This window comes from Oryctolagus cuniculus, chromosome 6 (assembly GCF_964237555.1).
Source record: "Oryctolagus cuniculus chromosome 6, mOryCun1.1, whole genome shotgun sequence".
Classification (NCBI taxonomy): Eukaryota; Metazoa; Chordata; class Mammalia; order Lagomorpha; family Leporidae; genus Oryctolagus; species Oryctolagus cuniculus.
In genome coordinates this window covers 41,796,684-41,823,161 of record NC_091437.1, presented here as the reverse complement: position 1 = coordinate 41,823,161, position 26,478 = coordinate 41,796,684, and the positions used below count along the sequence as shown (strand labels likewise).

The 26,478-nt window shown below is 44.0% G+C and overlaps 2 protein-coding genes across 22 annotated transcripts in view; one reads left to right on the top strand and one right to left on the bottom strand.

Annotated features, from left to right (window-relative positions):
• The window catches only part of MRPL22 (mitochondrial ribosomal protein L22), a 35,170-nt gene extending 26,126 nt beyond the window's left edge, over nt 1-9,044 (bottom strand). Inside the window, exons 1-5 of one of the 20 annotated variants that reach the window (XM_070076369.1) lie at nt 7,274-7,322; nt 7,147-7,195; nt 4,204-4,290; nt 2,695-3,055; nt 739-1,036 (exon numbers count right to left, since the gene is read on the bottom strand). Coding sequence is in view for 10 of the 20 variants with exons in the window: in XM_070076365.1 (XP_069932466.1) it covers nt 2,695-2,954 (260 nt within the window). In the remaining 10 variants the exon portion in view is untranslated. Of the gene's footprint in view, nt 1-738; nt 1,059-2,694; nt 3,056-4,203; nt 4,291-7,146; nt 7,196-7,273; nt 7,552-8,348 lie in introns of those variants that run through there. The other 19 variants (XM_070076365.1, XM_070076361.1, XM_070076362.1 and 16 more) reach the window with 19 other exon arrangements.
• The window catches only part of GEMIN5 (gem nuclear organelle associated protein 5), a 45,510-nt gene continuing 27,951 nt past the window's right edge, over nt 8,920-26,478 (top strand). The window contains exons 1-10 of one of the 2 annotated variants that reach the window (XM_002710179.5): nt 8,920-9,322; nt 10,140-10,300; nt 12,737-12,918; nt 16,351-16,502; nt 16,693-16,812; nt 19,224-19,356; nt 20,888-21,053; nt 21,462-21,674; nt 22,843-22,928; nt 25,528-25,610. In XM_002710179.5, coding sequence (XP_002710225.3) covers nt 9,157-9,322; nt 10,140-10,300; nt 12,737-12,918; nt 16,351-16,502; nt 16,693-16,812; nt 19,224-19,356; nt 20,888-21,053; nt 21,462-21,674; nt 22,843-22,928; nt 25,528-25,610 — 1,462 coding nt within the window. In that variant the 5' untranslated portion in view covers nt 8,920-9,156. The remainder of the gene's footprint in view (nt 9,323-10,139; nt 10,301-12,736; nt 12,919-16,350; nt 16,503-16,692; nt 16,813-19,223; nt 19,357-20,887; nt 21,054-21,461; nt 21,675-22,842; nt 22,929-25,527; nt 25,611-26,478) is intronic. The other variant, XM_008255311.4, reaches the window with a different exon arrangement.

Genomic DNA, 26,478 nt, shown 5'->3' with positions numbered 1-26,478 from the left:
AAAACCTTTCTCTCTGTCTCCTCTCCCTCTCACTGTCTATAACTCTACTTCTCAAATAAATAAATAAAATATTTTAAAAAATAACTTATTACATGGGTATTCAGAACTTAACAGAATTTGGATAATCAGCATAAGCCATGCTGTTACACAAAGCTGAAAAGCAGTGCCTATGCCAAATTGGCAATTAGGATTCCTTCTTGGCAGTGCACTGGGAAAAAAAGGAATCCCAATTCCTGCCAATCTTTCAGAATACAACTTGCATCTGTTCAGACTGACATTTTGTCAACTTACACATAACCACCTAAAACGCATAGGGCACCAGTGCCTTTTTTTTTCCCCACACCAAATGTGTAGGGGTTTTCCAAGCCAATAACCTATTCTCTAATTCTCAGACTCCAACTGGGTGTCAAATAACTGAATTCAATTCTGACATTATCCCTCCTACAAGTCCTACAAGCTTAGCTGTACTTCAGATGGCAACTGCAAAAGGAGTGCCCAGGCTATGCACATTTCCTGGCTGACTGCTAACTTGGGGCTCTCACAATCCCTCCACCAGCTTGAACAACATGCTAGAACGGCACACGGAACCAGAGAAACACTCTGTGATGATTACAGAAGATGCAACTCAGCAACGGTGAAATGGAAGTGATGCACATAGCGAGGCAGAGAGCAAGACAAAGCACAGAGCTTCCACCCCCTCTCCAGGTAAGCCACCCTCCCAGCAAATCAATGCATTACCTGGGGTTGGCGCTGTGGCACAGCGGGTAAACACCCTGACCTGAAGGGCAGGCATTCCATAACGGCGCCGGTTCTAGTCCTAGCTACTCCTCTTCCGATCCAGCTCTCTGCTATGGCCTGGGATAACAGTGCAAGATGGCCCAAGTGCTTGGGCTTCTGCACCCAAGTGGGAGACTCAGAAGAAGCTCCTGGCTCCTGGCTTCGGATCGGCGAAGTTCCAGCCATTGCGGCCATCTGGGGAGTGAACCAGCGGGTGGAAGACCTCTCTCTCTGTCTCTACTTCTCTCTGTAACTCTGTCTTTCAAATAAATAAAATAAATCTTAGGAAAAAAAATCAATGCATTACCAACACAACAGTGAACCTCACATTTTTATAACCTAATTTCCAGGGCCGGTGCTGTGGCACAGTGGGTTAAAGCCCTGGCTTGCAGCACTGGCATCCCATATAGGTGCTGGTTCTAGTCCCGGCTGCTCCTCTTCCAGTCCAGCTCTCTTCTATGGCCTGGAAGCGGTAGAAGATGGCCCTAGTGCTTGGGCCCCTGCAGCCACGTGGGAGACCCAGAAGAAGCTCCTGGCTCCTGGCTTCGGATCGGCGAAGCTCCAGCCGTTGCAGCCAGCTGGGGAGTGAACCAGCAGATAGAAAACCTCTCTCTCTGTCTCTACCTCTCTCTGTAACTCTTTCAAATAAATAAAAATAAATCTTTAAAAAAAAAACAAAACTTAATTTCCAGTCTGTCTAGAATACCCTTTGTTCCAAAAGGACTTAGTATGAAAAACAACTACATTTCTGTTACTCAAGATATTTCAAGGGTTGTAGGAGTATAGTGCTAAGAACCAGAGATAAAATCCAAAATCCAAATAGTTTTTTATTATACCAGAAGTACTATTCTAGGGAAAGGAAATGAAGAAAGAAATAAAAAATATTTCTAGTCATCAAATGCTTTACAATTTAGTTAGAGGGTTGGGGCCAGCATTGAGGCACAGCAGATTAAGCTGCAATGCCAGCATCCCGAATTGGAGTGCTGCTTCAAATCTCTGCTCCTTTACTTCAGATTCAGCTCCCTGACAATGCACCTCAAAAAGCAATGGAAGACAGCCCAAGTGCTTGGTTTCCCGTCACTCTTGTGGGAAACCTGGATGGAGTTCTAGGCTCCTGGGTAGGCCCGGCCCAATCCCAGCTGTTGCAGCTATTTGGGACTAAATCAGCAGACAGATGCTCTCTTTCAATCTAAACCTCTCTCTGTCATTGCCTTTCAAATAAATAAAATAAAAGATTAAAAAAAATTAGAGGGATAGAAGATTAGTCATAAACATGCAATTGGCATTAAAATATCAGGGGAATCAACACAAGGACTGAGGTAACTGGGATGACGTAAGAAATGGAACTTGAGCTGTGTGAAGGACAGACTTCAACACAGACCAGATATATAGGGCAGTTGGGGTTGAAGTTAAGGTGAGACTTATTTACAAGGTGAAAGAGCTGAGCAAAAATAGGTTCACAGTGAATGACACCTTATACAGCAAAGGTGTGATTAGAGATTATTATTACAGGAATGGGTTTAAATCTGATTATCCTATTCAACCTAAAAGCAATCTGATGTGCCTTTATGAGAACAAGGCAGAGGGAGTTTGGAGACAGACCACAGAGCTTTGAAAAGCCAAGGGAATGCCAAAGCCACCAAAAGTTGAAGGAAGAAACATTTTCCCCTACAGCCTCTCCATGGAGTACAGTACACTGATACACTGATTGTAAACTTCTAACTCAAGGAACTGTAAGTGAATTTCCACTGTTTTAAGGTGCCTACTTTGTGGTAGTTTGTTGTATCAGTCCTAGGAAACTAAGATAGAAACCTTTCAGATCAGAGTTAGACTTTAACCAGACATAAACTCAAACTGAAAGAACAGTACTGAGAGTGATGTGAAAAGAATAAAGAGTCACATTTACAAGAAACTTACCAAATGAACATAAATATCATGGAATTGAAAATGTCCACTGGGACTGGTGCTGTGGCATAGCAGGTAAAGCCACTGCCTGCAGTGCCAGCATCCCATATGAGCGCCGGTTCAAGTCTGGCTGCTCCACTTTTGATCCAGCTCTCTGCTGTGGCCTGGGAAAGCAGTACAAGACAGCCCAAGTCCTTGGGCCCCTGCAACTTCGTGGGAGACCCGGAAGAAACTCCTGGCTCCTGGCTTCGGATCGGCACGGCTCCAGCCATTGCAGCAAATTGGGGAGTGAACCAGTGGATGGAAGATGCCTCTCTCTCTCTCCACCTCTCCTCTCTCTGTGTAACTCTGACTTTCAAATAAATAAATCAATCTTGAAAAAAAAAAAAAAAGAAATGTCCATCTATAAAATGTTATTTCAGTGCATGATAATTTTAGGGCTTATTGTCAAACTGCAAATAACAGCCAATTTCTCTCTTTATTTTTTTTTTTAAGATTTTTATTTGTTTATTTGACAGGTAGAGTTATAGAGAGAGAGAGAGAGAGAAAGGTCTTCCTTCCACTGGTTCACTCCCCAAATGGCCACCATGGTCGGAGCTACGTCGATCCAAAGCCAGGAGCCAGGAGCCAGGAGCTTCTTCCTGGTCTCCCATGCAGGTGCAGGGGCCCAAGCACCTGGGCCATCCTCCACTGCCCTCCTGGGCCACAGAGAGAGCTGGACTGGAAGAGGAGCAGCCGGGACTAGAACTCGGCACCCATATGGGATGCTGGCAAATCAGGTGGAGGATTAACCTAGTGCGCCACCACGCCAGCACCCAATTTCTCTTCTTAAAAAAATAAATGTTGAGGGCCAGCACTGTAGCGCAGCAGGTTAAAGCCTGAGGCACCAGCATCCCATATGGGCGCTGGTTTTAGTCCCAGCTGCTCCTCTTCCAATCCATCTCTCTGCTATAGCCTGGGAAAGCAGAAGATGGCCCAAGTCCTTGGGCCCCTGCACCCACATGGGACAAGAGGAAGCTCCTGGCTCCTGGCTTCGGATCAGCACAGTTCCGGCTGTTGTGGCAATCTAGGGAGTAAACTAGTGGATGGAAGACCTCTCTCTCTCTCTCTACCATTCTCTGTAACTCTCTTTCAAATAAATAAAATAAACCTTTAAAATAAAAAAATAAAAAATAAAAACAAATGTTGAGGGTAGCGTTGTTGCATAACGGGTTAAGCCGCCACCTGTAATGCCAGCATATCATCTGGGCACTGGTTCAAGTCCTGACTGCTCCACTGTCAATCCATCTCCCAGCTAATGTGCCTGGAAAAGCAGCGGAGGATGGCCAAAGTCCTTAGGTCCCTGTACCCACGTGGGAGACCCGGATTAAGATATTGCCTCCTGGCTTTAGCCTGGCCCAGCCCCAGCCCCAGCCCCAGCCGTTATTTGTGGAGTGAACCAGCCTGGCATAGCACTAGCAGTTGCAGCCATTGGGGAATGGAAGCACATGCTTGCTTTCTCTATCTATTTCAATTTCTTACCTTCTTGCCAGCTGTTCCATGAAAGTAGAGCTGATAGCTGAGATGTTCAGAGGAGTACTGATCCCTTTCCAGCATCAAGTCTGATTCCTTTGAAAGAACCTCATGAGGATATCATCACCATCACATACCTCCCAGTGCCAAGCACTATAGTAGACATTTTACAGCTTAGTCTCCTAATTCCCACAACCACCCTTTAAGGTATATGTTATCTTCATTTTTTTTTTTTGAGATGATGAAACCAAGCCTCAGAGAAGATGAACAAGTTGCCCAAGGCCATGCCATGTAACCCTGACAGATACCTGAAACTCAGCTCTATCTTCTGCAGCCCAGTGTCATTCATTCTTCCCCAAAACTGCTAACTCATGACATTTCCAAATTGGTTTTTCTTGGAGAGAATTTTAACCTATGTAAAACAGCTTATTAGACACCAGAATCTTCAAACTTTCACACTAAGCCTTCTACTTCTTCTTCTTCTTTTTTTTTTTTTTTTTTTTTTTTTTTTTTTTTTTTTTTGACAGGCAGAGTGGACAGTGAGAGAGAGACAGAGAGAAAGGTCTTCCTTTTGCCGTTGGTTCACCCTCCAATGGCCGGCGCACCGCGCTGATCCGATGGCAGGAGCCAGGAGCCAGGTGCTTTTCCTGGTCTCCCATGGGGTGCAGGGCCCAAGCACCTGGGCCATCCTCCACTGCACTCCCTGGCCACAGCAGAGAGCTGGCCTGGAAGAGGGGCAACCGGGACAGAATCCGGCGCCCCGATCGGGACTAGAACCTGGTGTGCCGGCGCCGCTAGGCGGAGGATTAGCCTAGTGAGCCGCGGCGCCGGCCTTAAGCCTTCTACTTCTAAGCACCAAAATACATGCTTTCAACTCTTATATTCCCTCTTCAAAAGATTCCCCTTGTCAAATCTCCATTCACCCCATGACTTTGTCACTCCCAGTTTGATAGAGCACTGTTTAGAGTCACAGAATTTTTTTTTGTTCAGTTTAGTAGCAACTAGCATTGCTACTTATTAACAGTGTAACCTTCAGTAAAACACAAAACTTCTTAAAAATGCATCCATCAGTAAAACAGGAGACTTGGCATTCAAAGATTGAAGACTGTCCCTTTGCTACCAAACACAGCCTACAGGAAAGTTGTATTTGGTCAGCAGCATTTTTTCTTAACCCAATTAAATGCCTTTCGATGAAGAATGCACTCAACAGACTGCCAGAGGTCCCACCTCTCATTTTACACAGGGGTCTTCCAGTGCATTTATCTCTATGCAATTAAGTTTCCATCACTGCATCTAAGATTTTCCATGTATACTACAAGAATTATTTACATCTTTTTACTTAATATTCATACGGTAATTACCCCCATTAGAAGCCCAGAATGGGTGTTCACAAAATTATATAGTAACTTCAGAACTACAGAGAGCCTCAGAGATGATCTAGCAAAATTCAACACTTCCATATCACAACATAGATAAAAAGACTGAAGTCAAACTCCTTAAGTTACTCGCTCAAAGTTTCTAAGTATAAATCATAACTGTAAGACGGTTCAAATCAATAAACATTATCAAAGTATTTACTTTGTGTAAAACTCCACACTGGAGCTAAAGACCAACAAGAACTATTCCAACCTCATCAAGACACAAACTAACAAAAAGAACAGCCACATACACATCAAGTCCTTATACAAGTATACTTGCTAAGACAAAGGGGAAGTTAACTTCTTCCAGGTTTATGGAGATCTGAGAAAACTTCCCAATAAAGAGATCTGATAGGGCTGCTGGTATAGATAGAAAGTGAGAACACAGAATAAGAAAGAAGCAAGTAAATGAGTAAATGCACAGAAAAAGTAAGTAAATCAGCATTACTGGACTGGAACAGAACATAACTGAAAAGCAAAAGCGTGGACGAATCCTAAGAGCAAGTGCCTTCTGCTTTCTTCTTTATGATGAAGTCCACTTCACACTCCCAACCCAAATACCTAAAACAGGGCTAAATATATTGGGAACTCACTACTAGCCTATAATAGGAAAAATATTAATGGCAGCTAGAGCTGAGGGTGGGATTATTACATGCCACATACTGTACTAGCATTTCATTTGCATCTCATTTAATTCTCATGAAATATTTATAAGTACTAACACTATTCTCACACAAGAAATAACTGAAGCTTAGAAAAGGTAAGTAACTTTTCTAAAATCACACATTTATAAAATGGAATCACAGCCAACTTGCCTCCAAAGCATATGAACTACACCAAACTGCTAACAAATGCATCCGACAGAAAACTTACTAAGATTTTCCAATCAGATTATCGATCTCCACATATCAATAACTGCACTGCAAAGAGGAACAAAGAGAAGAGGCCAGGCAAAGACTTGGATTCTCTAACCTTGCAAATGCATCCCTACTTTTAAAGAATGCTTTTATCCTAAGGCCACAAAATGCCTGGGAGAGTATAAAACTTCATAGCTTCCTTTAACTGAATGTTCTCGGGCAAGTTATTTTACGTCGGGGAACTTCAACGTTCTTGTCTGAACAGTGGGAACAGCAGTACCCACTTACTAGGATGCTATGAGAACGAAATCATGCATACACAGCACTCAGCATAATGTCATGCACGATGTGAACCGTGGCGGTCTACAAACAGTCCCAACTCACGTAAGTAACCAGAGAAGTAATTAGGAGAGGGGGACGCTCCCATACCCTAACCAGGTCCGGCAAGGTCAGATGAGAAGGCTGACGGAACGCATTCGCAGTAGTGCTTGCGTGATGCGTAACCTAATCCCCGCAGGTCTACGCAATACGACGGCGGAAAAATGACATGTCAAAGCAAACACATGGGCGGTCTAGTTTGCCTCTGTGGCCCCAGACTCTAAAGCTCTGCCGGAAAGTAAGCGCTCAACAACTGACACACTAATAATTGGGCCTTGGCCTGGCACTTCCAGACTTACCCCAGGGCCAGCTTCCCCCGGGTCCTCAGGTTCTGTATCCAAAACGCACCTGTAACATCAACGCAAGCTGTTAACTCACATCTCCAATCCTTTTTTCCGTCCCTTAACCGCTAAGAGAAATCCTCACCGAACTGCTGCAGCACGGCCACCGCCATCTTTCCCGCCCTCCAGCCTCTACGGAAGCCTCCGAAATCAAACGCCGCACGGACAACACGCATGCGCAATACCCCGGCGTCCCTCCGGTCAGGATACCGAGTAGTACCCACGCCTGCGGTGTTGTCATGGAGACCGGGAAAGCGCAGCTCTTGGCTTCGGGCGCCGCAGGCCAGAATTGCTTGGGAAGGAATGACTTAATAAAGCCCAAAAACTAGTGGGTTTCCAGAAATCCACTAAGATAAAGAAAAACTGTGAGGAAAGAGAGAACTGAGTCTGTGAAAAAGCCACCTAGCACGGTGGGCCTCATTTTCTTGACAGAAATGCTCTTACGGAAGCACAAGCTTGTAAAAATCACTGAAAATCATATGAAAGTTCCCCTTTTTAAAGAATTCTTGGCCATTGGAGGGTGAACCAACGGCAAAGGAAGACCTTTCTCTCTGTCTCTCTCTCTCACTGTCCACTCTGCCTGTCAAAAAAAAAATTAAAAAAAAAAAGAATTCTTATTTATTCATTTTATTTTTTAAATTAAAGGCAGACTGAGACACAGATCGTCCACCAAGTAGTTCATTCCCCAAATGCCTGTAATAGTCAGGGCTGGGCCAGGCGTCCTGAATCTGAGCCTCCCATGTGGATGGCAGGGACCCAGGTACTGTAGCCATCAGTCACCACTTCCCACCATGCACGTTAGCAGGAATCTGGGATTGGGAGCGTAGCCGGGACTCAAACCCAGGCACTCCAACATGGGAGGCAGGAGTCTTAGACGGTACACGAACGATTCTCCCCGAAAGCTCTTTTGAAGAACACATATTTTAATTATGAAATAATGCATGATGTCCTAATTCCCACACATCTCCAGGTTGATCCTAAAGGGATCTTACTACCATATTATGTGCGGCAGTCATTTCTCTAAATCTCATTTATTCCTAATAGCAATCCAGCAAAACATGGATTATCATCTTCCTTCTTCAAATTAGAAACATATTCAGGGAAAGTTAAAGTCTCCACTAACAACTGGCACAACCAGTGGTCAGTCTAGGGCTACGTACCTCTGAAGTTAGTGGCCCTTGATACCTCCCAGTACATGATACATCTTTGATTTCTCCTTATTATTGATAGTTACCTCCGGTTAGAGTTTGCTACACACACAAGGATTCCAGATGCAAACAAACAATACAGGAGTAGCAGAACCTAAGCATGTTCCACTGTTTTTCTTCGGCACCACTCACCATTATACAGTTCCCTTAAGAGCAGACAAAGAAATCAAAAGAGTAGCTCCATTTGGCTTCTCTTAAATCTTTTAACACCCAAGAATTCAGTCGGAATTTCCACCCAGTTGCAGAAACCGTTCATTCCCGTTTTGATTCCTGATTCGTACTTTTATGTTATTGCTAACTGTCTTTTTTGTAGATCATCTTTAAAGCATCTGCTGACCTAGCAAAGCGCTCTGGCTGGCAAACAGCGTTCAAAAACCACTGGACAGGATAGTAGTTGAACAGCTCCAAAGCAACACCCGCAGAGCCGGGAGTTGGCACAGCTAGTCCAACTCTCTCATCACGTGCTTCGCCGTGAGATTTGACTACCTCCAGGGCTGGTCTCCAGGATCACCAAGATTGGGGCGGATCTCCTGCCCCAGGCTAGATTAGGACGAAGAGCGAGGTGTGCGTGGCTGCGCCCTTCCCAGCCTAGAGCGGCGGGACCGGAGCTCGCGCTGCCGCATGGGCCTCGGCGCGCGCCGTAGCGGCGGCCTATGGGGGCGGGGCTCAGGGTCTACCCCGCCCCCGTTTCCCGCTACAGCGTGGGGCTGCGAACCGTCTACACCTGCGGCTGCTTCCCTGAGCTGTAGCACCGGTGATCATGGGGCAGGAACCGCGGACTCTGCCGCCCTCCCCCAACTGGTACTGCTCCCGCTGCAGCGATGCGGTACCCGGCGGCCTCTTCGGCTTCGCGGCCCGAACCTCCGTCTTCCTTGTGCGTGTGGGCCCCGGCGCGGGCGCGAGCCCTGGGACGCCCCCTTTTCGAGGTAACTTCCCACCCCTGGGCCGGAGTTTTCCTGTCCGTCCTGCTCCTCTGGGGCGTCAACTGGACGTCTCCAGCTAGCCCTTTTCCTACAGAGAGTGCCACTGAGACCCCGGCAGGAGGAGAATTTGCTCACGGTCACTGAGCTAAGTTGCCGTGGGTCTCCGAGAATGAGCTGCACCACGCTGTGGCAGACCGGTCCCGCCTCCCGGCGCTCGCACGTGGGACCGCTCCCTTTCTGCAAGTTTGCACTGCGTAGACCCAGCACTTGAAACATGGTTCCCTGCAAGACCAAGTGCGCGCTAACCCCCTGGGAGCCTTGCCGAGACGGAGGTTGGGGACCTGCCTGCGGATGCAGACTCAGAGCAAAATCATAGGAATATGTGATGCTCCTCTCTGCGGGATGAATGGGTTGAGCCTGATGCTGTCGGGCTCCAAACTAAAGCTCTGATCGTGCCTTGGGCTGAGACGTGCGAGATATTTATTATACTCCAAACGACCTCAGGCCTAATGTAAAACTGGCCTTCACATTCTTCCTCTGAGTAGCTTCCCAGCCTAGGAGGTGACGAAGCAACAGACACCTACTGCGATTACAGCTAAGGAAACTGAGGCACAAAGAGATGATAGGATTCTGTCTGACGTCACATGGCAGAGCCAGTAGTATTAGTCCTTGGGGTTTCAGGTTGTTAGTCTGTGGTTATTTTTATTATAGCCTGAGTTGAGTTCACCCCATCTGATCATTCGCGATCCAACAACAGTATGATTCTACCAAGAATCTTGGAGAGCACTTTAACTAACCTAGAGTCTGGTTTTGCTTGAAGTTGTAGGAGAGTTGGTGGGACACACCGAAAGGGTCTCGGGCTTCACGTTTTCTCATCATCCTGGTCAGTACAACCTCTGTGCCTCCAGCTCCGACGATGGGACTGTGAAAATCTGGGATGTAGAGACAAGAGCAGTTGTGACAGAACATGCGCTCCATCAGGTACTGTGGATTGCTGGTTTCTCTGACCTTTTTCATTAGATCTGTGCCAGGTATAGTTTTGCTGGCTCATGTGCAAGGTAACTTTTACAGTTTTGTTCATTATTTATAATTTTTACTTACTTTTATCTGATAGGCAGAGAAAGACTGCCACACGGATATTTTCCAGCTGTTGGTTCACTCCCCAAATGCCTGCTGCACCTGGGACTGCACCAGGCTGAAGCCAGAAGCCTACAATGCAATTGGTGTCTCCCATGTGAATGGCAGGGACCCAAGTACTTGAGCCATCACGTGCTGCCCTCCAGGTGTCATGTTAACGGGAAGCTGAAATCAGAAGGGAGCTCAGACTCAATCCCAGGCACTTCAGTATGGGAAGCAAGTGTCCTCAGTGGCAAACTGTGTCACTGTGCCAAATGTCTGCTTGTGTTTTATTACTTGGAGAAGGAACTCTATGTTGTAAAGCTCCTCAAATCTTTTGTCATAGGAGGTGCATATAAACCAGAAGTTGGTGAACCATACTGCCTGTTTTTGCAGATGGTTTTATTAGAATATAACCATATTGATTGATTTAAGAATTATCTATGTCGGCTGGCACCGAGGCTCAGTAGGCTAATCCTCCGCCTTGTGGCGCTGGCACACTGGGTTCTAATCCCAGTCGGGGTGCCAGATTATGTCCTGGTTGCCCCTCTTCCAGGCCAGCTCTCTGCTGTGGCCAGGGAGTGCAGTGGAGGATGGCCCAAATCCTTGGGCCCTGCACCCCATGGGAGACCAGGAGAAGCACCTGGCTCCTGCCTGCAGATCAGCGCGGTGCGCCGGCCGCGGCGGCCATTGGAGGGTGAACCAACGGCAAAGGAAGACCTTTCTCTCTGTCTCTCTCTCTCACTGTCCACACTGCCTGTTTAAAAAAAAAAGAATTATCTATGTCTACATTGATGTTACAACAACAGAACCAAGTACTTGGCAACAAAGATGGCATGGCTTCTGGAGTCTAACACATTTACAACTGACTCCTGCCATAAACTATACATGAGTGAATGAAGCTCATTTCTAAACCAGATAATTAACTGGGGACATGTGACCGTGGCGCGCGAGTCCAGCATCCCATGTCAGTGTGCCAGTTTAAGTCCCAGCTGCTCTTCTGTTCCAGCTTCCTGCCAATGTACCTGGAAAGGCAGTGGAAGATGGCTCAAGTGCTTGGGCCCCTGCTACCCATGTGAGACCAGGATGGAGTTCCTGATTCCTGGCTTCAGCCTGGCCCAGCTCTGACTATTGCAGCCATTTGGGGAGTGAACTAGTAGATTGAAGATCTCTGTCACTCTCTCACTCTGCCTTTCAAATAAATAAATCTTTTTAAAAATTAAATAAAACAGCTAGTTATCTGATATACCTGCCTTTTGAGAGAACAAATAAAGGAAGGAAAAGAATCCATCCAGTCTTCAAAAGAATTTTTATTAATGGGGCTAGCATTGTGGCTTAATAGGTTAAGCCACCACCTGCAATACCAGCATCCTATATAGGCAGCAATTCGAGTCTCAGCTGCTCCACTTCTGATCCAGCTCCCTGCTAACATGCTTGAGAAAGCAGCAGAAGATGGTCCAAGTTCTTGGGCCCTGCCACCTACTTGAGAGGCCTGGAAGAAGCTGCTGGCTCCTGGCTTCAGCCTGACCCAGCCCTGGCCGTTGCGGCCATTTGGGAGTAAACCAGTGGATGGAAGATTAGATTCTCTCTTTCCCTCTGCCCTGTAACTGCCTCTCAAATAAATAAAATAAATCTTGAAAAAAGAATTTTCATTACAATTTTTTGTAGAAGATTTTATTTACCTATTTGAAAGGCGGAGTTACAGAGAAGCAGAGGCAGACAGAGAAAGAGAGGTCTTCCATTCGCTGGTTCACTCCCCAAATGGCTGCAACGGCCGGAGCTGTGCTGATCCAAAGCCAGGAGCCATAGCAGAGAGCTGATCAGAAGTGGAATAGCCAGGACTTGAACAGGCACCCATATGGGATGCTGGCACTGCAGTTAGCGGCTCTACCCGCTTCGCTTCAGTGCCAGCCCCCAGATTATATATTATTTCTTTTATATCTTTTATTACTGTCTTTGCAAGTTCCATCCCTCCTGAGGTGAGAACAAATCAGAATATGAAAAGAAACAGATTTCCATTTGTTAGGGGCCATTGTTTTGTTTGCTCCCTTTCTTGGTAGATGTTAAGACACTGGAAAAAGCACTAGAGAAGAAAATGATTCTTTAGTCTCCACTAGTCTAAATTTTACAGTCACTTGGTTGATAATGGTGTCACTATACAGGTAGTACTTAACAAGTATTTTTTTTAAGTACCTATAATGCACCTAGCATATTATGATGGTCTGTTAAATGGGTAAAAATTAAGTAAAAATTCAGCACTGACAAGTGAAAAACAAATATTTTTTTGTTTTTTTCTTAAAGCATACAATCTCAGCACTGCATTGGTCTCCTCGAGTAAAGGACTTAATAGTATCTGGGGATGAGAAAGGAGTAGTTTTCTGTTATTGGCTTAACAGAAACGATAGCCAGCACCTCTTTATAGAACCCAGGGCAATCTTCTGTCTTACTTGCTCACCTCATCATGAAGATTTAGTGGCCATTGGGTAAGTACTTTGCCATCATTATTGAGCTTTATTTTTGTTTGTGATTATTGATTATATTTTGCATGTGCCTTACTTTCTCACCTGCCTTTATTCCTCAATACAAACTTTCCACAGAAGGTAGAGGGCTCATACCTCCAAGCCTATGGTATCATTTATTACTGTCTATCCCATTCCCTCTCTCTGTGTTTGTTTCCCTGATACTATACTTCCCACATTCATCATATCTAATTCCTCCAGTCAACCTCCAAATGTTGGACATGTCCTCTTTTACCTTTTATCACTTTATACTACCTTGGGCTATAACAGTGACTCCACAAGTGTCAAATGATTGTATCTGTCTCTCTGGCACTGAGCTGTCCTTTTAGATTGGGGAAGTGATATGGCTTTGGGGTCTATCTCCCCATTGATCACCAAAGCTGTTTCACATAAGCTGCAGAAGTGAGCATCCTCTTTGCCCTTGCTACTCCATGAATTTTTCATCCAAAGATACCCTCCAGTTTGAAGACTTCACATTAGCGATGACATTAGACTTTTGGAGGAAAAAGTTGGACTTGGGCAGATTCAAGAAACTAGGGGGCAAGATAATAATGGACATATGCATGTATACAACTTTTCTATAAAGTTGTAAAAAGGTGGGGCCAATGTTGTGGCATAGTGGGTAAAGCCACTTCCTGCAACACCAACATGGGTACCATATGGGTGCCGATTTGTATCCCAGCTTCTCTGCTTCTGATCCAGCTCCCTGCTAATGGCCTGGGAAAAGCAGCAGAAGATGACCGAAGTACTTAGGCCCCTGCCACACACATGGGTGATCCGTAAGAAGCTCCTGGCTCCTTACTTGGGCCTGGCATAGACCCAGCTGTTGCAGCCATTTGGGGAATGAACCAGCAGATGGAAGATATCTCTCTCCCACTCTCTATTTAATTTTAACTTTCAAGTAAATAAATAAATCTTTCAAAACATAGATGAAAAAAACATACATAGACATGAAAGCAGAAGAGGAATATTGGGTCAAGGAAATCTTTAATGGATGATACCAAGAACATGTTATTATGTAAATGGAAGTAAAACCAAAGAGAGAAAGCTTGTTGCAGGAGCAAGAGCGATGTTGAGATGTCAATAGCACATTGGAGGGGCCGGCACCGTGGCATAGCAGGTAAAGCCGCCACCTGCAGTGCTGGCATCCCATGTGGGCACCGGTTCAAGTCCAGGCTGTTCCACTTCCGATCCAGCTCTCTGCTATGGGCTAGGAAAGCAGAAGATGATGGCCCAAGTGCTTGGGCCCCTGCACCCACTTGGGAGACCCAAAGAAGCTCCTGGCTCCTGGCTTCAGATGGGCGCAGCTCCAGCTGTTGTGGCCAATTGGAGATAAAAAGAGTACATTGGATACAGATGACAAGCAGAACGATTGATAATATTGAAATAGATGCAAGTAGGTTTGTAGGTCAGTTTGGAAAAGGAAAATGTTCCATTCTGTAGCTTCTGACTTTTCTCAGAAAGGCATAAAAGCAGTGGGGTGTCAAGTTCCAGGTGGGTTGGAACTCGATTCAGGATGAAGGGACTAAAACCATCATCTCAGAGAACATGACAACGAAGTTGTGGAGATAAATTGTAGGTGTGGTGTTCAGTGTTGAATACCAACCTGATGGGGCGGGGGCTGTGGTGTGGAGGGTTAACACCCTGGCCTGAAGCTCTGGCATCCCATATGGGCACCAGTTAGAGATCCGGCTAGCAGTAGAAGATGGCTCAAGTCCTTGGGCCCCTGCAGCCGCGTGGGAGACCCAGAGGAGGCTCCTGGCTTCGGACCGGCGTAGCTCTGGACATTGCAGCCGATTAGGGAGTGAACTATCAGATGGAAGACATTTCTCTCTCTGCCTCTCCTCTGTGTAACTCTGTCTTTCAAATAAATAAATAAATCTTTTAAAAAAAGAAAAAATACCAAGCTGAGGGGCCAGTGCTGTGGCATAGCAGGTAAAGCCGCCACCTGCAGTGCTGGCATCCCATATGGGTGCTGGTTCAAGTCCCTGCTACACCACTTCCAATCCAGCTCTCTGCTATGGCCTAGGAGAGCAGTGGAGAATAGCCCAGGTCCTTGGGCCCCTGTACCCATGCGGGAGACCTGGGGGAAGCTCCTGGCTCCTGGCTTCGGATCGGATCGTCGTAGCTTTGGTCGTTGCGGCTAATTCAGGAGTGAACCAGGGGATGGAAGACCTCTCTCTCTCTCTCTCTCTCTCTCTCTCTCTCTCTCTCTCTGCCTCTCCTACTCTCTCTGTGTAACTCTGACTTTCAAATAAAAAATTAATATATCCTTTTTTTTTAAAAAGTACTTTACACAATAAAAGGAATTTATTTCTTAAAATTTTTTTTAAAAGATTAAAAAAGAAAAGAATACAAAGCTTAGGATCACAGTCATAAATTTAAATAACTACTGAAACTGAGAAAGGAAACAGTTGGATTCAACCAGGTTTGGGGTTTTGTGGAGTAAACACCCCAGGAGAGAGGAGACAAGGGATACAGTGTTGAGCTGATGAGAGGAGACAAGGGATACGGTGTTGATGAACACTGTGCTGCAGGATGGGAAGGACAGGAGGACAGATGTGGGTGAGTGAGGGTGAAAACGTAAGGGCTCTGTGAACCAGTGATCCTGTGAAGTGCAAGCACTGTTGCAGCAGAAGAGTGAACATACAGGGTGCAAGGCAGGGTTCAGAGAAGCCTGAATCAGACTGACCGTGAAAAACGAGCAAGGGGTCACAAGTAGATGTAAAGGAACTGCAGAGTTGGACAAAAAGGACCAAATCAGAGTGATGTGCTTTTAGAGGATCTTCAAAACTATGATTATTCCTGGAAAGCTTAACTGGAACGTTAAAACAACTTGATCCCATGACATTAGATTGCATACCTTGAAATCCAGGTGTTCAAAGATTAACATACCATTTTCTTTCTTTCTTTCTTTCTTTTTTTTTTTTTTTTTTGACAGAGTGGATAGTGAGAGAGAGACAGAGAGAAAGGTCTTCCTTTTTGCCGTTGGTTCACCCTCCAATGGCTGCCACGGCTGGTGCGCTGCGGCCGATGCACCGCGCTGATCCGAAGGCAGGAGCCAGGTGCTTCTCCTGGTCTCCCATGGGGTGCAGGGCCCAAGCACTTGGGCCATCCTCCACTGCACTCCCTGGCCATAGCAGAGAGCTGGCCTGGAAGAGGGGCAACCGGGAAAGAATCCGGCGCCACTAGGTAGAGGATTAGCCTATTGAGCTGCGGCGCCGGCAGTATTATTTCTTTTTGTTGGTTTATTTTTAAATAAAGCTGTAATGTTGTTGTTCTCTTTAGAATCACCTAATATGTAGACATCCACAATGGTGACTGCTAAGCTGAAATGTTAACAAGAGAGAATGTTCCGGGTTGGCTTTTCATTAATGTTTCTAACTTGTTTTTTAGCTACAAGGATGGCATAGTGGTCATAATGGACATCAGTAAGAAAGGAGAAGTGATTCACAGGCTTCGAGGCCACGATGATGAGATCCACTCCATAGTCTGGTGCCCCCTGCCTGGTGAAGACTGTTTATCCCTGAGCCAAGAGGAAAACTCAGGTAGAGATGATTTAAGGGAGAGTTCAGAACGAAGTAAAGAGAGTTGTATCATTTGAATTAAACCTAAAATTTAGGTTTTCTGTATCAGACCTTTGAAAGAGATAGCTAAGTTTTAGAATTGCTTACAAACTAATTTTTCATTAATAAATGTATATTGAATGCATATTAATGAAATTATCATCTCTCCTAGAAGAACCTGACATTCACAATGGGAAAGTTGTAGCACAAACTCCACTGTCAAAAGGCTGCTACTTAGCCACTGGAAGCAAAGATCAGACCATTCGGATCTGGAGCTGCTCTAGAGGCCGAGGTAAGACTGGTTTTTGAGATTCATTTTGTGAGATGACCTGTATTGATCCAGTGGAGGTAAAAGCTTTTTTGTTGTATCCTCTGATCCCAAGAGTGTATCATCTGTTAGAAAGTTTTTCTCTACCTTTTTGTTCCAGAAAATTGCTTCCCCCATTTAGCTTGGGCTGTAACTCTTGGTGCTATGAACATCTGGTTTTCGTGTTAGAAATGAGTTTCTGATACATTTCAGGAGAAAGCAGGGTCCCGGCTTTAGCAAAGGGTCCTTAGTATGGACAGCAAGGTATTTGTTAGAAGAATAGGAATACTGGAACGTGACAAGGCCTGAAGCAAAAGAATAGAAAATATGTCTAGAGTTAGAGCTTCTTACGCACAGATGCAGAAGAAAGAACATAAAGCCAGCAAGCAAGTGTGTGTGGACATGTGGAAGCTTACTGTACCCGAATTATGGGGGCCCTCAGCATGAGGTTTTCCCAAGCTTCTAACAAAACTCTTCCCTTAAGCTTGGAAACGGAGAGCAGCTCCAGAGAAACTGCATGTCACCTTTGTAGTAACAGTCTCACCTTTTTATAGTGGGCCTCTCTTCTCTGACTTTGTTTTCCTTTTCTAGTTTTTTTTTAAATACTATTATAAAATTCACATAAAATGTACCAGCCTAACCACTTTATTATATACTTAATTATTAAATTTGCTGTAATGGTGTACAGCTGTTGGCACCATTCATCTCTAGAACTCTTGTCATGTTGTGAAACTGAAACCATGCCTGCTAAACAGTAAGTCCTCGTTCTCCTCTCCCCACAGCACCTGACAACCACTACCTCTGCCTGTCTCTGAACTCATACTGTGTATGTCTTTTTTGTCTTACAGTACATGTCTTTTTGTGGCTTAATTCACCTAGCATAATATTCTTGATTCCTTCTGTAACACATGTTAGAATGTCCCTCCTTTCTAAGGCTGACTAATACTCTGTTGTACATATGTGCCACGTTTTGCTTATTCATTCACCCATCAGTGGACTCTTGGGTTGCTTCCCGGTTTTATCTGTTGTGTATGATGCTAGTGTGAATGTGGGTGGACTGTCAACATTATTTTAAGCCATGAACATTTTATGATTTGGGCCCATATGTGTTAATGCATGTAAGGTGAGCAGCACAAGGCTTGACATGCAGTTCAGGGTTGGTCAGTGGTGAACTTTGCAAACTGTGGGCAACTTGTAGACTTACTACAGCTAAAACTGAGGGGGACGTCAGGCTGAGACTCCCTCCAGAAGGGCAGCCTCTAAACTATGGATCTCTGAACTGGATCATCTGTGGTATTTGAAAGGCAGAGTTAAGAAAGAGAGAGTGAGAGAGAGAGAGAGAGAGAGAGAGAGAGAGAAAGAAACAAAGAGAGACAGAGAGATCTTCCACCCCCTGGCTCATTCTGCAAATGGCAGCAATGGCTAATGTTGGGCCAGGCCAAAGCCAGAAGCCTGTAACCCTATCCAGAGTTAGAATGATCCAACAGAAGTTCTTAGAACCCTCTTCAGATCTACTCAGTCAGAATCTTCAGGCAGTAGGTCCTGGCACATAAATTTTTAAAAGCTGCCTCTGTGATTCTGATGCACCTACAAATTAGGAGCCACTGGTTGGTAGTGTGTCAGTGCAGCAACTACTGCCACGATGTGTTGACTGACAATTTTTCTCTTTTGGATCTCTAGCCACCTAGAAGAAGTAATCCTACCCTCTGTCCTTCTAACTCTGGAAAATTTGGAGTTGTGTTACCAGCATGGGCTCTTAGTTATAATTGGGAACTTGTTTTCCCCAGACCAAAAGTGTGTGTGTGTGTGTGTGTGTGTGTGTGTATTCTTAATGTGTTAAGGTTACCTAGACAGCATGTAAAAGCTTACTTGACATGAATGTTGCTAGGCTGATCTTAACCACTATTTATGATAATGTCTCTGTGGAAAATGAGGTTTATATTATAAGTAACCAAACTAAGAAAGCTTTAGGGGCTGGCACTGTGGCATAGCAAGTTAAGCTGTCACCTGTGACAGAAGCATCCCATATGAGCATCGTTTAGCATCCTGGCTGCACCACTTCCGATCCAGCTCCCTGCTGCTATGGCCTGGGAAAACAGTGGAAGATGGCCCAAGTGTTTGGGCCCCTGCAACCCACATGAGACCTGGATAGGGTTACAGGCTTCTGGCTTTGGCCTGGCCCAACATTAGCCATTGCTGCCATTTACAGAATGAGCCAGGGGATGGAAGATCTCTCTGTCTCTCTTTTTTTCTTTCTCTCTATCTCTCTCTTTCTCACTCTCACTCTCTCTTTCTTAACTCTTCCTTTCAAATACCACAGATGATACTGTGACCTGCTGATGACTTGTGCAGTAGTTTCACTGTCTTGAATACTATTAACCTTTTTTGATCCACAGGGGTAATGATTTTGAAATTGCCCTTTCTGAAGAGACGAGGAGGAGGAATTGACCCAACTGTTAAGGAGCGCCTGTGGTTGACACTCCATTGGCCCAGTAATCAGCCCACACAGCTGGTGTCCAGCTGTTTTGGGTAAGTCTTTTTTTGATAATATCACCTTGATGTATTTTGTTTTTCTGTTGTTGGGGATTCCCAGGGCTTCTCTTCGTGGATAAAGAAGTTAGAGTACCAGTCAAGACTTGTGTTAGGATGAGCCATTTGAAGTAGAAAAATCATGAGGCTGATAGCTGTGCTGTCTACTAACAAAGCTTGAACAATAACTTGGTGGTTAAATGTGTGGGTTCTGAAATTAGGCAGAACTGAATTTTGTAACCTATCTGCTACTTACCTGCTTTGTGTTCATAAACAAGATGCTTTATTTTGCTGAACTTCAGTTGTAGCATGTAAAAAGAGGAGATAGTAGTAATAGTTTACTTCTTAGGGTGTTTATGGGAGTTCTATAAAAAAGTAAATTTGACAAGTTCCCTGCCTTTAAATGAGGTAAAACAGGGGCCGGCGCTGCGGCTCACTAGACTAATCCTCCGCCTTGCGGCGCCGGCACACCGGGTTCTAGTCCCGGTCAGGGCGCCAGATTCTGTCCCGGTTGCCCCTCTTCCAGGCCAGCTCTCTGCTGTGGCCAGGGAGTGCAGTGGAGGATGGCCCAAGTCCTTGGGCCCTGTACCCCATGGGAGACCAGGATAAGTACCTGGCTCCTGCCATCGGATCAGCGCGGTGCGGCGGCCTTTGGAGGGTGAACCAACGGCAAAAGGAAGACCTTTCTCTCTGTCTCTCTCTCTCACTATCCACTCTGCCTGTCAAAAAAAAGAGGTAAAACAGGTAAAGCACATAGAAACCACCTGAAAATGTTAACCTTGTCTATTCCACCACCACCCTAAAAGAGAGATACTGTATCTTAAACTTAAGGAGCTGTGTGAATTATGGCAGCATTTTATTATTAAAGCTGTTAGGAAAGTCTATTAAAAAGTAGTCTAGGACATTCACATGGTTCAAAAATAATGAACCTATATAATAAAGCATCCTTTTCACTTCTGTCTCCCTAGCTGCTTGGTGCCCCTCCCCATAGGCAATGACAAATTTTGTGTGTATGCCCTCCTGGAGATATTCTGTGGATATCTGAAAAATATGCAATTCTTCCTTTTTTTAAAGCAACAAGTGACAGAAATTACCTGTAGCTAAGGGCTCTGACTCTGGCTCAACAACCACTGTTCTTCAATTACTTGTGAAAGACAACTAACACGGGGGACTGGCACTGTGGCACAGTGGGTTAAGGCCCCGGCCTGCAGCTCCTGCATCCCATATGGGAGCCAGTTCGAGTCCTGGCTGCTATGCTTCCAATCCAGCTCCCTGCTAATGCGCCTGGAAAAGCAGTGGAAGATGGCCCAAGTCCTTGGGCCCCTGCACCCACATGGGAGACCCAGACGACGCTCCGGGCTTTATATTGGCTCAGCTCTGGCTGTTGTAGCCATTTGGGGAGTGAACCAGTGGGTGGAGGATCTCTCTCTGTCTCTGCCTCTCTCTCTATAACTCTTTCAAATAAATAAAATAAGTCTTTCAAATAAGAAAGAAAAGAAAGAGAACTAAGATCTGTGTTTTTCCTTCCTAGAGGCGAACTGCTGCTCTGGGATCTCAACCAGTCTTGGAGACGGAGATACACCCTCTTCAGCACTTCATCAGAAGGGCAGAACCACTCCAGAATCGTGTTTAATTTATGTCCTTTACAAACTGAGGATGATAGACAGCTGCTGCTTTCCACGTCCATGGATAGAGATGTAAGAGCTGCTTGTCAGTACTCAGCACCCCACCCCTGGTTGCAGCTTCAGAGTTCCTGCGACTGATGGGCACTAAATATACTCTCAGTACCGAGTGGTGAGATGTGAGGGGCCACCAGGATGCTTGTGTTGAGGGAGACATGATCTGGAAAAGTGGGTGTGTCCAGGAAAAGATGTGTGAGGACATGCTGCTGTTTCTCCTGGTCCATAGTTTACGTAGCCGAAATCTCTTGAGATCCCTTTAAGCTATATAATTTGTACTGTTTTTTTTTTCCTAAGCCACTTTTTCTAATTTCTACCAGAAAAATTAAATTATATTACCCACTCTGTTAGCCAATCCTATTTGAAAACTTTTTCCTATTTCTCTGATCTTTTTAATATTTATGCCCTAACCTTTACTTTATTCAGGTAAAATGTTGGGACATGGCCACACTGGAGTGCAGCTGGACCCTGCCTTCCCTTGGTGGGTTTGCCTACAGTCTGGCCTTCTCTCCTGTGGACACGGGCTGCTTGGCAATAGGTGTTGGGGATGGCATGATCCGCGTCTGGAATACACTCTCCATTAAGAACAACTATGACGTGAAAAATTTTTGGCAAGGTGTCAAGTCCAAGGTTACATCAGTAAGGATGCTTTTTTTTTAAGCTTGTTTTGTACATTTCTTTTCAAATAACTAATTCTGCTTTTAGAAAATAATCTATTTATTATTTGAATTCTATTGGGAATCAAAAGTTGTTTAAAAACATTTTTGGTGAAGTTTGAAACTGGGAGAGCAGAAGGAAACCAAACTTATTATCCCAAATCAGAGTTTAAACATATTGAGGCTTTGTTGAATTCACTGTTTTCATAATACTAAGAAATGAGAAATAACCTGAATGTGTTTTCATAGAAGATATGTCAAGTTATAAACACCTGTTTTGATGCTATCAAACTATTAAAACTGATAGTATAGATGTCTCTTTGATGTGGAAAGACATGATTCATGAAAAATGCAAATTATAAAACATGGAATGCAGATTAGAAAAGACTATATATAATAATCTTTGCTTTCCTCTAATGTTGGGGCTGTTGCTTTTTAATCCGAAAGCAAAACATGTTTGTGAATGAAAGGAAACCCAACAATCTGGAAGTGTAGAAAGCAAATATTATTTCCTACCCTGTCTGCCACTCCAGTCTCCAGCTTCCATAATGACAATGTGTGCTTTTTCCAATTCATTAATTATTAAAAGAGACATACTCTCTAAATTTTTTGGAATCTTTTATTCCCACTCTACAGTATACCAGCCACATTCTTAAATGTTAGGACTCTTTGTTTTTTTCTGTTGTGTATGAGGGTACTTCAAAACATTTGAAAAATTTATTTTATTTTGGCTCTAAAAATTCTGAGTTCCATGCATATAAGGCATTTTCAAGAAAATGGATATTCTGAAAACTATGGGGGAAAATGGAGAATGCATATTCTGAAAAAACTACACATGGATTTCAAAATACTTGAAATTAACTTATGTTTCATTCTGTTTTCCCATGAACATTCTAAAGTACTCTTGTATATCTAAAGTTTATCCATAAAAATGCCTAAAAACACACAAAATTGGTGGATTGGGGGGGGTAGAGATGATTAGATCATGGTAACTTTCATTTTTTATTAAAAATATTAAATTCTTTGTTTTTCTCTTGAAATTGATTACAGTTAGAAGAAATGTCCATTTGAATGGTTGGAGCCTAATGTAAGGACTCCCTTAATGGCATGTCCCTCTTCTCATGTATTCTTATTGGAAACTTTTTTTGTAGCTGTGCTGGCACCCAAACAAGGAAGGTTGCTTAGCTTTTGGAACTGATGATGGAAAAGTGGGATTGTATGACACCTACTCCAGCAAGTAAGAAATGTGTGATTCTCTTCAGCCTGTTGACCAGAATATCAATGATGAAGATCAAAGTGGCATGAATGGCTTTTTTGGAATAAGATTCTGGCTCTGAAACTGAGGTTCAGAACTGAGAATTTTATTTTAAAAAGTTTTCAGGTGGTAGTATTTCAGCACATTTGATATTTGGTAACCACTGAAATAAACCATTATTTTGTTTTATGTGAGTTTTCAAGCATACATTAAAGTCGTAAAATTGGTAAAAGAATATCCATGTCCCTTCTATCTAGATTGATCAATTAACATATGGCCATACGTGTTTTATGTGATTTTATATGTGTTTTATCTGAAACATGTGAAGCAAGTTATAGTTCTCAGAATAAGGACATTCTATATAACTATAATATCCTAGTCACACAAGAAAATTAATAATTTCATAATATGATCTTATATATATAATGAGGTGCTTTTAAAAGTTCATAAAAATGCATATTATGAAAAAATTATGCATGGATTTCAGAAACTTTTTGTTCAAAACTTTTCTGTGAACTTTTCAAAATACCCTCAAGTTATAGCTCACTTTAGGTATCTTTTTTTTTTTTTAAAGGTTTATTTTCTTTATTTGAAAGAGTTACAGAGAAGTAGACAGAGAGAGAGAGAGAGGTCTTCTATGCGCTGGTTCACTCCCCAAATGACCTCAACGACCAAGTCTAGCCCAGGCCAAAACCAGAAGCTAGGAGCTTCTTCCGGGTCTCCCACGTGGGTGCAGGGGTCCAAGGACTTGGGCCATCCTCTGCTGCTTTCCCTGGCCATAGCAGAGAGCTGGATAGAACATGGAAGGGCCAGCACTGTGGCGAAGCAGGTAGAGCCTCCACCTGCACCACTGGTATCCCATATAGGCACCGGTTCAAGTCCTGGCTGTTCCACTTCCAGTCCAGCTCCCTGCTAATCTGCCTGGGAAGGCATCGGAGTATGGCCCAAGTGCTTGGGCCCTTGCACCCATGTGGGAGACTCGGAAGAAGCTCCTAGCTTTGGATCAGCCCAGCTCCAGCCACTGCAGCCCTTTGGGGAGCAAATCAGAGGATGGAAGACCGACCTCCCTCCTTCCCTCCCTCCCTCCCTCCCTCCCTCTCTCTCCCCCTCTCCCTCTCTCCCTCTCCCACTCCCTCTCCCTCTCCCTCCCTCTCTCTCCCTCCCTCCCCCTCCCTCCCCCTCCCCCCTCCCTCCTTCCCTCTATCTGTAACTTTGTCTTCAAATAAGTAAAAAAAAATTTAAAAAGTGGAGCATCTGGCACTCAAACCTGTGCCCATATGGGATGCTGATGCTTCAGGCCAGGGCTTTAACCCACTGAGCCACAGCACTGGCCCCACTTTAGGTATCTTATACATAGCTGTTCTAGAGGTTTGATGAAATTGCAGACCCGTGCAATTCAGTTTGGCAGCCAGTAGCAATATGTGGCTATTTGTACTTAGAATAGTTATAATTAAATAAAATTAGAGGGGCTAGTGTTGTGGTGGGTGCTGGCACTGCTGGCATCCCATACTGGAATGCTGGTTTAAATCCTGGCTGCTCTGCTTCCAGTCCACCTTCTTGCTAATGTACCTAGGAAGGCAGCAAAGGTGGCCCGAGGCTTGGACCCCTGCCACCCATATGGGAGACCGGGATGGAATTCTAGCTCCTAGCTTCTGCTTCACCCAATCTGGCTGTTGTGGCCATTTGGGAAGTGAACCAGCAAGCAAATGGAAGATCGGTCTTCTGTCTGTCCTCTCTATCTGCCTTTTAAATGAATAAATAAATAAATGTTTATTTTAAAAACCCTGCTTATTCTATTCCTTTTAGCCAAAGAAATTTTGGCTCATTATCTAGATTGTTCACTATAAATAAGTCAACAACTAGCTTGGTGATAGTTCTAGAATTCTAAAGTCATACAAGGGATATAATTTATATTAATAGTAATAACAGTGCAGCCCTTTGTTCCCCATGTCATTATCACCATAGTGACCTTAGAAAATATTCTTAAATGCAAGCCTTCTTTACGAGAGAATCAAAAACTACCAGTCTGTCCACCCTGAAATCTTTCAGTTTAAGATTGGGATGTTAGTCTCACTGGGTAAGTCTGAAAATGACTTCTGATCATCTCCATGAATATAAAATAAGGTGAATACATTTGGTTGATAATGATAAATGCTTAGCAATAACCCTAGTTCTGGGCTCAGTGGTATGCATCTTCTGAATTGACACATGGAAAAGACAGCCTATTTTTCTTTAGTTGTGATAACCTTTATGCTTCTGTAAAACTACAGTAATATTGGAGTACTTGACACTTAATTGAAGTGGGCTTTTCAGAATGAGAAATGAGGAAAATGATCCCAAACTGGCTGGATGGGTAGGAGTAGCATTTTTTTCTGGGTAAGATATCTTTAAGACTTCATCATTTTGGTAGCAGAAATCATTATGTAGTTTGTTGTAGTCAAATAGATAGATTAAGATATTGTTAAATTGTTTTTGTCTAATAGCAACTAATTATATAATAGGGACCTTTCAGAAAAATATGGTCTGTTTTACACTAAAAATTTTTTTTAAAAAATCTTTCTGTTTGTCCCCCACCCCATAGACCTCCACAGATTTCCAGCACATATCATAAGAAGACTGTGTACACGCTAGCCTGGGGGCCACCAGTACCCCCCATGTCACTTGGTAAGTGTTTGGGCCATTCTGTTAACAACTATGAGAGTATTCCCTTTTCTTTCTATTAAAGCTGAAAAGAATTCTAAATGCTCTAGTGCAGTGACTGCTTATGTAGTCTGCTGTGTCCTCTAGAGGTCTATAAAGTAGTAGTGGCAGGTCATAAATTGGCCTTGGTGGGAGAAGCCATTCCCCCATGACCCTCCCCAGTCTCAAAAGGAAGCACAGTTCTACTCTTGAAACTGAAATTCTTCATTGTACATAGAGTCAGCTCATTCTGGGTCCTGACCCCAGTCTACTGTTCTTCACTAAAACTTGTCACTTTGTAGTTTTATCAGAATTAGAATGTTGCTTCACTGTGTTAATGGGATAATGCTCATCTCTTTTCCACCACAAAACAACTTAGGATTTCTGTATTGATTTCTTCTCTTTGGTTACACTTTGCTGCTTTCCCTCCTTTACCACTTCAGCATTGTCTTTTTGTTCTTGTCCCCATCTTTTTAAATGAATGTATTCATCAAAAGTCTCTTACAAACTTTTCTTAACTATTTGTATTGAGACATCTGTGGCTTTCCATAGTAACTGCATCACTAAGAGAGAGTAAATCCTTTAAGTTGTTGGAACTCAAGCAGCATTGGAATTCTGGTTCGTGCAACAGATGTTTATTGTGTTCCAGCACTAATGGAAATAAAAGTTGTTCTCACAGAAACCCATCAGCACCTCTGGCTACTGTAATACTAAGGAAATCTTTGCTGTGAGGACAGCTCCTTACAGTTAGCCATAGAAGGCACTGCAGCTCCATATATTTAAATGCTCAAGAGTACAGTACTCATTTCTGAGGAAAAAAATAACTGCTCAAAAGCTTTAATTTGATGACATA